Here is an 11,474-nt window from a genome sequence, read left to right as displayed (position 1 = left end):
GGGTATAAACCAAAAAAAAGAAGAAGAAAATACACTTAAATTGAGACGGAGGGATTATGTACTATATTACTAGTTAACAAAAATAAAATAAAATTACACGGTTGTATTACGTACTTGTTAAACCACTTGTAAATAAAAAATAATACAATTTTTTTTTTGGAATATTTAAAGCAGAATCCAACTGGTGCAAAAACTATATTAAATAATAAAAAGGGGAAGAAAGACAATTATACCCTTACTGCCCAAATTTGCCGTCTTAGAATATAGATATATATGCTGACCTGGCTTTCCTTTTCATAAACTAAATAGGACTATAATATTTTTTTTTATTATAAATACCTTACTATCTCTTCACAATTTTTTCTCATACTTCTTCTTCTTCTACTAAAAATAAAACTCCAATTTTCTTCTCCCATTAGGATTTTCTATCTATATATTATTAAATAAATATATAGATAGAAATAGATTTTAGATATTATCTCTTCAAATAATATCCAAATATATATTACTTACCAAATATTCGATTCATATAATATAAATAAATTCATTGTTGTTCTTCCTTTGCTGATTTAGTTCATCATGGTGAGTTTTTTTTTCTGGTTCTATAATTTTTTTTAATTTTATTGTTGATTTTTAATGTAAGTTTTTTTTTTTTTTAAATTTTACGACAGGCTATTGAATATGAAACTGTTAGATATGAAGAGGTGAGTCAAGAATCTTTATTGTTATTTTTTATAAATTTTTATAAGATTTTTTTTGATTTTATGTTTTAATATTTTTTTTAAAAATTTAACAGGAATTTATATTGAATTCAAGAGGAATGAAATTGTTTACATGTAATTGGGTCCCAAAAGATTGTGAACCAAAAGCTTTGATTTTCCTCTGTCATGGATATGCCATGGAGTGTAGTATATCAATGAAAGGTAATAATTTCTTATATTGAGTTGAGAATTTATCTGAAACAGTCTTTTTACCTTAGGGGTAAAAGTACGGATTGTGTACACTCCATCTTTTTCAGACTCGAGATTATATGGAGTATGTTGTTATTGTATATATGGATCGAGTGTCTATCAGAAATAGTCAATAGTCTGTAGGACTATGTACACTCTATCTTTTTTAGACAGTTGTTATTATTGTTTTTTTTTATAATTGGTTATTGATATTAATATTTGATTTTTAAAAAATAAATAAATAGATGCTGGAATGCGATTGGCGAAATCAGGATTTGGAGTTTATGGAATTGATTATGAAGGACATGGAAAATCAGAAGGACTTCAAGGATATGTTAATAGCTTTGATGCTCTTGTTGATGATTGTTTTGATCATTATTCCAAAATTTCTGGTAAATATTTTTTTATTTCGCATTTGATTAAATCAGATTCGTATTGAAAAGTTTGACTTTTAGGAAAGAAACATTTCCTATGATCAAATGATATCATTGATAAGATTCGAATCGAATCTGAAATCTTTGGTCAAAATTAGAGTACTTTACTATTTCATTGTGGTTTTTGGTAATCTTATTATATTGACTCATAGTTTACTATAACAAGATAAATTACAGTGATACGTAAAGAATCTTGAAATAGTTTTCTTTACTAAAACCCCATTAAATTGTCTCTTTATAGAAGCCATGTGTTTATTTATTTTCATTCTTTTTTTGTTGGGATTTATTTTTGGTCATTTTTGGGTTTGACTTTTTATTTTTCGAATAAATGCAGAAAGGAAGGAAAATAAAAAAAAGATGAGAATATTGATGGGAGAATCGATGGGAGGAGCTGTGGTTCTACTTTTACACAGAAAAAAACCTGAATTTTGGGATGGTGCTGTTTTAATTGCTCCAATGTGTAAGGTACGTTTTATTTTCGAGTTCGATCGAATCTAAAAACTTTAGCGTGATGTTATATTTATGTTAAACAATCTTCTTGATATATATAGAAAGTAATTATTCAAAATTCAATAAGTCGATTTTTCTTAAAAAATCAAGAATCATAAATTCAAAATTCCAACTCAGTTTCTGAACAAATCGCGGCCTACCTCAAGATTCCTGTAATCGGTTTTTTATTTCCAACTTGTGTTTTTTTAATAAATAATAAAAAAAATTGTTGGTGTTTTGACCAAATTAATTAGAACGTGCAAGCAGGCTTGTTTAAGGGAAAAACAAATTGTTTTACTCAGTATTTTGTCAAATCTGATAAATTTTTAATGAAAATAAAAAATGGTCGTTTTCAGTTTTTTATTATTTGGTCCCTTGCTAAGAAATGGTCATAGTTACATCATACATGGAATTTTTTTTTGGGGTGGGCTGGGTGGGGGGTTAATAACACTTTATTGTATACAATATCATAATGAAATTAAATGAGTGTAAATGTACCGTAAAGATTCATATAATTGAACTTAACTCGTTCATGATCGTTTATTTTTATGAGATTGAAAGAATATATTTTTACTTGAATTTGAATGTTGCAACGTGGATATTGTTGCAACCATTTAGACACTTTACTAACTCTATATGAAAAGGACTTGATGTATATATATTTTGTCAAAGTAGTACCAAAAATTTCAATTCTTAATGATGGTTTTATTTTCAGTAATATGACTATTCTGTTTTTTTCTAAAAAATGATCGTGGTATCTGGGTTAAGTTTATGCGCGTTGAACTAATTTCACATGATATATGTCACTTTTCACTATCAATAGTTATTAGGTAACTTTGTTCACGAAAGATTGAACAAATTCTGGTTTTAATTTGACACTTTACTAACTCCATGAAAACAAACTTGATTTGCATAATAGTTGAATTAGTACTAAACCTTCAATTATTATTATTATTTAATATTTTTGTTTTAAATTGACATTTTACTAACTTTATGGAAACAAGCTTGATAATATCCACAATTATTGAAATTAGTTTAAAGTTTGTTTGGTTTGGTTATGTTTGTTTTCCTATGGAAAACAAGGAGAATTTTGTGGAAAATATCATAATGCAAATTAAGTAATCTTTTTTCTCTCAATTAATAAAAAATATTTTCCACGTGATGAGTGAATTAAATACACGTCAATAGATATGAATTTTGCCATAGATAACAATTTGGTATTTATTTAACTAAGGAAGAGTAAAAGACGAGTTTATTATAGACTCAGTTTTGAGTCACCATACCCCACTAATCCTCGACTAATCCTCGAGAGATATTTTAGTTATAAACGAAGGTAAAAAAAAGGAAACACATGATGCTAGCACACATTTCAAAGTGTATTCCCTTGTTTGTTAGTTATGTATGAATTAGACGCATGTCATTGATTTGAACTTTGTTATTGCATTATGCAAACAAAAATCTGAATAAATTTTTTCACATTTTTTTTTCTTGAAATTTGTGTGCTATGTTTTTATTGATGTTTCAATATATTTTTTTTCAAACAGATTGCAGATGATATGAGGCCACCTCCAATGGTGATAAGTGTTTTGACCAAACTTTGTTACTTTATCCCAACTTGGAAAATAGTTCCAACTCAAGATATTGTTGATTCAGCATTTAGAGACCCTGAAGTTAGAAAAGAGGTACCAACTTTACCTCATTTCTTTTTACGCGATGAAATTAGTTTATGAAAATATAATCAGTCTAACTGGCTTTATTTTGTCAGAATTCGAAAATGACTCATCTAAATGGTTAAATTTCACAAATAGTCACTCTTGTAATTGAAAAATAGTCATTGTTATTGTCTGTCCTAGCTTTGGTGGACAGAGTTACCTAGTACCTGTGAAAATAGTCGGGGTATGCGAAAGCTGGCGCGGATATCACACTCATTAAAAAAAAAAGTCATTGCCATAGAATTTCAAATTCATGAAACTCCATCATAATGTCATGGAAGTTCACCTCCTAAATTTGAAATTTCACGACAATGACTATTTTTCAAAGACAAGGCCAAAAAGTGATCAGTGACCGCTATTTCATCTAAACTCATCCGAATCTCGCATTTTTGCATAGTTTATATGAAGTAATACGACTTGTAAGAACTCATATAACTGACCTCAACTTGTTTGTGACTGCAGATTAGAAACAATCCTCATTGCTACAAGGGAAAGCCCAGGCTACAAACAGCTCACCAACTATTGACAGTCAGCATGGATTTAGAACAAAGACTTGAAGAAGTCACATTGCCATTTTTCATTGTTCATGGTGAAGATGACACTGTTACTGATCCATCTGTAAGCAAACTTCTCCACGAAAAGGCATCGAGCATCGACAAGAGCTTCAAGTTGTACCCCGGGATGTGGCATTCCCTCTCCTACGGTGAATTCCCTGAGAACAGAGACATTGTGTTCTCGGACATCGTAGTGTGGCTCAAGGAGAAAATAAGCATGGGTAACTCAAGGCTAGAGAGGCAACAAAAGCAAGCAAATGATCAAATTTTACCAAAGATGAGCAGTTAGTTAAATGGACCTTCCTATAAGGTTGTGGTAGTAGTAAGTATTTGATGTCTTGTAAAACAAAGAAAGAAGAAGAGTGTGTTGAGTTTACAAACTTCACAAGATGTGTTGATTTGTTAACTGGTTAATGTGTTTAAAAAAATGAATTTGCTAACTTTCCAAGCATGAAAATACTTGATTAGATACAGAGTTTTAAGTTGAAATTCCTTTGAAATTTATGCTTTTAAAACATATCATGATATTTCTGCTACTATATTAAAATAATGTCAATATGACTTCATAAAGAAGTAGGGAGATGATATATATGATTCTTAAGAGAGACGAAAATATCCATGTAGACTGTAGTGACTTGATAACCATGTTCTGACTTTGTGCGCACCTTGATTAATTCCATAAGTTAATTGTCATCTCCCATCAACACAAATATCGAATAACTTTGTTTCACAAGACTGCAGAATCATAAAGCAAGTCAAGTTCATAAACGACCCTAAAATATGTCTGAAGAGCAACAAAAGTTCTTCTAAATGATTTTTTTTTTCATCTTCGTGATTTATAAAACGAGGACAAAAATTCAAGGTCAGACACTTTTAGGGATATCGCACGTCATTACCTCACCCTTAAAGACTACGAAAACCCATCAGTAGAAGAGACCTTCACAAATTTAAAGCAAGTATTCAATCTCTGCATCGTGACTACATTTCATGGACACAAACTGGAAATACATAATTTCAGTTAACGGGCAATTTGCTAAAAAATTCAGTTGAAAGGACTAGGCTACGCTACAGCATAATTACAACAGAGAAGCTGGGCGATGATTCACTCCGCTTTGTTTCTTCAAATACGTCTATAGTGAGCAACAGCTTGGAGCGCATGCTGGTCTCTTTTCTTGCATCTACAAAAGCTCAAATCAAATGGAACATCCATAGCTCTCTGTAGCACGCCTTCTTATGCCACGTGAGTGTCCCTTGGCTTGGATACGACTAAAATCATCACCTAGTCATTAAAAAAAAATCAATTTTGAGTGGTTTGATCAATTACCAAAAACGAATAAAACATGACACAGTTTCATAACACATATAACTCTCTGTGCTTCTAGGCAAATGGCATGTTACTGTGCCAAATATAGAAACAAGCCATTATTTGCCATCACAGATATGTGCTCAAGTATCTGTTGACAAAGGGCATATTGATGCACTACTTGATTGACAACACAATTAAATTGATTGATCACAAAGGCAAAACTTGATCAGGTTTCCAAGCCATAAATTATATAAAGAAAGCTTCTAAAAACCTAAACTCCCTCCTTGTTTTCCTTTTCAATATGTGTGGTGTCCAGAGCAAGCTTGTGTACACCTCTACCTATCTACTGAACAGCTAGTTTAATTCATAAATACAGCTTGCCAAGACAATCATGCCTACCAAGGTCGGAGCAGATGAGCTAGATTTGAAAACTAAATTCTCCAAACCTTTTTTTCTTTTAGTAGACAATCAACGATATTAACTATGAGTAACAACCCTTGAAGGTGCAGCTTAAGGGTTGAAGAGTTGGAATAACAACTTGGGGAACAAGGTCCAAATTCTAGTACACTGGAGAATTCTTCTCACGTGTCAGAAAAAGTTACTTGAACACATGATGATAGAAGGTAACAAGTACTTGGTGGATTAGTCAAAGCACATGAAAACTTACTTGGACACAATGGTTATCCCCAAAACTATCAAATATGACTGCCATGCAAAAGCTATTATATTTAAAGACGGGGAGTCTACCTTCATCTAAACATGTTCTCAAATAATTTTGTTTCTTATTTCTTCAAGCTTTTTCAGAATTTCGCCTGGCGTCCTATCCAACTCATCTGCAATTTTGCGCTGCATATCCATGGGCAAGGTTGGGAATTGTTCACACAAGTCTCCATCTATTACATCCTGCAAAATGGTCCCAACATCTCACTGTTATCTTCAAACATGAACTAAGGATTGCACAATCAAAGCTGATTTTAACTATATGAAATGGAAAGAGCAGACTCTCAGCAATACCCTGTAATCTAGTTGTAATTAGTCAAAACTGAAACTTGTAGCAGTTTCACTAGAACTTCGTATTTCAACAATAAAAAATGCAACTAGCAACAAAAATCACCTTGGTAGACATAGAGACAGAACGTGACAACTTAGAACTCCCTTTTGTTCAAAGCATGTACAACAGTTCCAAAAAAGTGAAATCAAGAAAAACAGGAACATACACAAGGCCACTAAATTGCTCATCGTCAAAAAATATAAGGCATATCCATGCATGAAAAAGTTACACTTATCAGGATAAAGCCTGGAGGATGCAACCACTTACAATCCATGTAGTACGAGCACATTTTTCATTCCTAAACTGCTCACGGATTTGATGATCCAAATTTTTGTTCTGGAGCAACTAGAGATTTTAATATGTGAAACATTTTAATTGTGACCTAGGGAAGATCAAGTCACCTTCCTACCAACAAAGTTTCGTAAAGTAGCTAAAGACAATTTAGCTTCAGCATCAAAGTTAGTTTCCCATGTAAAATCATTTGTATTCACTTACTACACTAGTGCATCTCTGCTACCTATTAGAATGACAAACTAAGTAGGATACCACTTTTCACATTGGAACATTAAGGAAATAGCTGATTGAGCAAGTACAATCCTACCTTAACAGGGAAGTAGGCAGATCTGTAGGCCATGTGATCCCTGCCACACAACGGTGGGAACTCCTGCCTCAAATGCATCTCCAAATGAGAGAAGAAGTCAACATCATCCCTCGAGGTAAATGGAAGCATTGCCCCAACACTCCCCATCACAGTCCCGTAGATTATACATTCGCCCCCTCCTGGAATAAGTGATGCCTTTTGCAAGCAAGAGACCACATCACCAACATGAAATTGTACTATTTCCTCAAGCTTATTTGGGGCTCCATTCAGCTTCCCCTGCTCCCATTTTATTTTTCCACCAGTAGGATCTTCTTCAATCTCATCTGAAACGTCCTGAGATAATCGCACAAAGTAGATATTCCCAAACTTATCAGCTCCTGCCACAGTGTCAAAATCTACATGCTGTGCTGCAGTTAGCCATCTCGGGACCGTGTCATCAGCAAATATGTACAGTTGATTTTCATCACGCCTATACTTACAGTAGTGGAATGACTGTAAGAAGTGAAAAATTGGAGCAGATTAGTTGAAACCAGAACTTCATAAATATGACATCAAAGAAGACTAACTTTTACAGAAAATACGAAGAAATGTTCCTTTAAAAATTATCTAACCTAACAATCAGTCAACGTTCTATGGATTTGAAAGGCCAATTCAATCACTCTGATAGCAAATTAGTATTATCCGAAGAAAAATAAATAGGTAATTATGGACGTAATTAGCAAGTTGACGAACAACATCCATCATGCAACCAAGATTCATTTTTCTATTCCAAGACCGGAGAAATAAAAAAAACTTTCAAATAGTAATCCTATGTTGCAACTTCAATCTATGATTTAAAAAAACTTCACTCACTTAGCAAAAGGATATTAATTTCAGAGTTATTTGAATCTATGAACTTCACTAGTTTGATGAGGTTACTCAATGTAATGCAGAGCTATATATCATTTCATACTTCGTAACATTTCTTCCAACCATTTTTATTGCCTCAATTTTGATAATACTCATACAAAAACTTCCACATGCAAAATCTCACTATAACTCAATTCCCAATGCATAGTCATTAGATTTTTCCCCACCTAGTCATTAGATTCAAAACTGTCTTTAGACTAGAAGGCAGAACATAACCTCTCTATCACAATTAACATCAAATAAATAGTATTCAGACAGAATTTAAATAACTAAATTAAATCCTCTTACGTATAAGGTAGAATATTTTATAATAGTCATACCTCTTGCATGTCACCAACATAAATCCGATCACGATAGGTGTGGATAGCTGTGATCGAGTTGGGGAATAGCTTGTTCTCACATTTTCGGAGCAGCCGTTTCTTCCCCAAATCATACAACCTAAGGACAGACCCAATACCAGCCAGCAGTCTACCTTGGAACTGACATAGTGCAAGAGGCACACCATCTACCTGTGTCTTATGCAAAAGCTCTAGGACCTTCCCATCCTCTTTAAATTTGTATATATGAATGTATGCTGCTTCAAACGATTTTTTGGGCCAAAACTGGAGGCCCTTGGCAGTACCAACAGCCAACAGAGCTCCATGCTCCTTGTCATGGAAATTAACAGTGCATATGCTAAATGCAGCCTCATTATCCTGAAGCTCTAGCAGACAAGTGGTCTGTGTTGTCCTTGGATCAAGGACTCTGATGCAGGAAACCCATCTTCCTGACTCCGACTTAGGATAACCATATTGTTCATCAGATAGTGGATCACTACCATCCTCATCTTCACCATTCTCCATTTGTTCTGCACTTCCATTTTCACCATTCCCAGCTGCCTCAAAGCACTCTTTTTTGGCAGCTTCACGCTCTTCTGCAGTATATGCTCCCTGGTCACTCTCAATCATTATCACCATCTTCTTTTTGGGTTGAAGAACAAACCTTCTTGGTGTATACCTTAAGGGTATAGCTGTTTCATTGAAAGTCTCGCCCAATCTCTCTATTGTGAAGACCCTCAACGCATCCCCTGCAACCGCTACAACACCTTCTGCACATTGATCGGATGAAAACGAGGCTGCAAATTCAAGACTCTCATATGATAAAGGTGTCAAAAGAAATTGCCCTTGGTGTATGTAACCTAGCCATGGTCTACTTGATAGGCAGAGCATAGCACGCCGTCCTCTCACAACAATGGAGAAGAGCTTAGGGGCTCTAAGCCCCAAGAAACGTGAACGTGCATCTGAAAGCTGCCCACCATTCATATCCACCACAGTCCTGAATAAAACTCCATTTTGTAAACCAGCATTAAGAAAAAGGCTGGCAGGGTGATCTGCACCATCCTCTCCACCAACAGAGGCCTGAACTTCTAGAAAAAGGAGAGACTCTGGCGGTGAAGATACACTTTGCAGGCTCAGAACCTGCATACAGTCATCAGGGTCCAACGACAAGATACGGATAGTGTTATCATATGATCCAACTGCAAGGAAACGGGACCTTTGTCTTCCCTCAGGAACAGGGGCAATGTCCAGACAAGCTACATCACCTGACATCTCATGCTTCTCAACTTCCATCAACTGGCCAGTCATATCAACTTCAAAATATATAAGCTCCCCTCCACTTAGTGCAATTACCACTTGAAGTCTATTAGATCCAACCTTGACAATAGTTCTCTTTCCAGGAGTTCTCCATTCATTAATACGGCCATCTTCTCTAATATGCCTTATACCACTAGGATGAACTTGCATTAACGAATCATCACCAATCAATGAAACAGAAAGAGATGGAGTAGTATCAAGAAACCCACTGTCACTAACTTCTTCAACTGTCTCACCAATAGAAAGTACAAGAGTTGCATTTGCAAAAGAGACAACAATGTAGGCATCAAACTCATCATTAACATTCTTTTTCACAGTCCAGACAGCACTTGGAACACCAGGAAGTTGTGACACAGCCATTTCACTAACAGCTAAACCTGGCCTAAGTATGCGCAACGAAGACCGAGGACCCCTCCCACAAAGTGAAAATATTTGTGGAGTTTCTTCCTCAAAAAGATTTACGATTTTCATGTCCATGATTGGCATCAAGCTCTCAATCTGATCAATCCTAACAAGATTCTTTAGCTTTCTTGGCTGGAAAAATACAGGTTGAAAGCCTTCTTCAGTTTCCATCAACGTCGATGATGAAGCTTCAACATCTGGATCATCTCCTATAGCCTGAAACTGATACAACGCATGATTCCCAAACTCTGACGAAGCAAAGAGGAACCCTGACTTCAACACACACAGAGAAGAAGTGACCGGAATTGTATCAAAATACTTGATCTTTAACTCCTTAACCCTGTCATTGTCGTGGTCCAATGTCACCTTAAAGATATCTCCATATTCAGTTTGCAAAAGAAAGAAAAACATTGTCTTCTGCTTATGCATAGCAGCCGAAACAATCAAAACTCCACGTTCTGCTGGTAAATCTACCCTCCTGGGAATAACAGCCCTAACATCAGGGTGTCCCTGATTCTTATATATCACAAAATTCTCCGCACAAACAAGCACACCACTTGGACCATCCCCACCTCCAGGAACAGTAACAAGTAAATTAGCACCATTATCGACTTGTTCAGACCACTTCCTCGAAACATGATTAAGTCCTAAATCTAATTCATAAAATGTCAAATGCTTTTGAGCCTCATTTGCAGCTTGGCCTGTCGGATCCTGATCTGCCTCCGAATAATCCAATTCAATAGCAGCAAATATCGGGTTATCAAATCCACAGTCAACCCCACATATCGAAAACGTAATCGTATGGCTCTTATGAGCTTCTAAAGGTGACGAAATTGTTAACCTAGCTGCAGTATCCCTATTCAAAACATACACAAGCTTCTGCTTCTCACAAGCGCCAATCATCACAGCCCTACCTTTCGGGTCAATAGCCAAATACTGACCTGGAACTATCCTCCTACAACCCGATTTACCAAAAGTCTCCTGATGTACTTTATCAAAACAGTTCTTCTCTTTATTATACTCCAATATCACTATCCTACCTGAATCCGACCCAACTACAATGTAATCCTTTTGAGCACCGGTTAACCGAAATTGTGCTAAGGAACGTATAGCCCCGAAAATTTCAACAGATAATAGAGTTTGAAGCTTACCATTATCATCGGGACGTAGGAGGTCAAGGACTTTTCCACGAGCGACGACGATTTCTTGTACTTTTCCGCCGGAAAAGTTGCCGTTGATAGCACAGATTACGCCGGTGGGTTGCTGGAGAGTGAGACTGTAGAGATACATACTGCTAAAACCCTAGTTTGTGAGATTTAGGGTTTTGAGGAAGAAGAAGAAGAAAGGAGAAGTGAGATTCAGAAATGAATTTTTTTTGGCTAAACCCTAGGCGAGGGTTGTAAAAAATGGAGCTCCGATTTTTATTTTGGGC

At 35.3% G+C, this 11,474-nt stretch overlaps 2 protein-coding genes across 2 annotated transcripts; one reads left to right on the top strand and one right to left on the bottom strand.

The window, feature by feature from the left end:
* Positions 1–463: 463 nt before the first annotated feature.
* LOC102578380 (caffeoylshikimate esterase-like) lies at positions 464–4,628 on the top strand. Its single transcript, XM_006361327.2, has 7 exons — positions 464–582; positions 672–704; positions 797–923; positions 1,196–1,342; positions 1,719–1,849; positions 3,418–3,555; positions 4,048–4,628. The coding sequence occupies exons 1-7, from the start codon at positions 580–582 to the stop codon at positions 4,426–4,428; spliced, it is 960 nt and encodes a 319-aa protein (XP_006361389.1). The 5' UTR covers positions 464–579; the 3' UTR covers positions 4,429–4,628.
* A 434-nt stretch (positions 4,629–5,062) lies between these two features.
* LOC102606375 (splicing factor 3B subunit 3-like) lies at positions 5,063–11,474 on the bottom strand. Its single transcript, XM_006361326.2, has 4 exons — positions 8,327–11,474; positions 7,098–7,589; positions 6,193–6,348; positions 5,063–5,418 (listed from the first exon to the last, which is right to left on the bottom strand). Exons 1-3 carry the CDS (start codon positions 11,330–11,332, stop codon positions 6,211–6,213), a joined length of 3,636 nt encoding a protein of 1,211 aa, XP_006361388.1. The 5' UTR covers positions 11,333–11,474; the 3' UTR covers positions 5,063–5,418; positions 6,193–6,210.

Source organism: Solanum tuberosum, unplaced genomic scaffold, assembly GCF_000226075.1.
Source record: "Solanum tuberosum cultivar DM 1-3 516 R44 unplaced genomic scaffold, SolTub_3.0 scf00355, whole genome shotgun sequence".
In the NCBI taxonomy this organism is placed as follows: Eukaryota; Viridiplantae; Streptophyta; class Magnoliopsida; order Solanales; family Solanaceae; genus Solanum; species Solanum tuberosum.
Note: the sequence above shows the minus strand (reverse complement) of the source record. Positions and strands in the feature narration are given on the sequence as shown.

Coding starts and splice junctions, on each gene's coding strand:
- LOC102606375 (XM_006361326.2), bottom strand. CDS start 11,332: ATGTATCTCTACAGTCTCACTCTCCAGCAACCCACCGGCGTAATCTGT. Junction 7,590..8,326: donor ATGTTGGTGACATGCAAGAG/GTATGACTATTA, acceptor CACTTCTTACAG/TCATTCCACTACTGTAAGTA. Junction 6,349..7,097: donor CTGCCTACTTCCCTGTTAAG/GTAGGATTGTAC, acceptor ACCATTTTGCAG/GATGTAATAGATGGAGACTT.
- LOC102578380 (XM_006361327.2), top strand. Junction 1,343..1,718: donor TCATTATTCCAAAATTTCTG/GTAAATATTTTT, acceptor GAATAAATGCAG/AAAGGAAGGAAAATAAAAAA. Junction 1,850..3,417: donor TAATTGCTCCAATGTGTAAG/GTACGTTTTATT, acceptor TTTTTCAAACAG/ATTGCAGATGATATGAGGCC.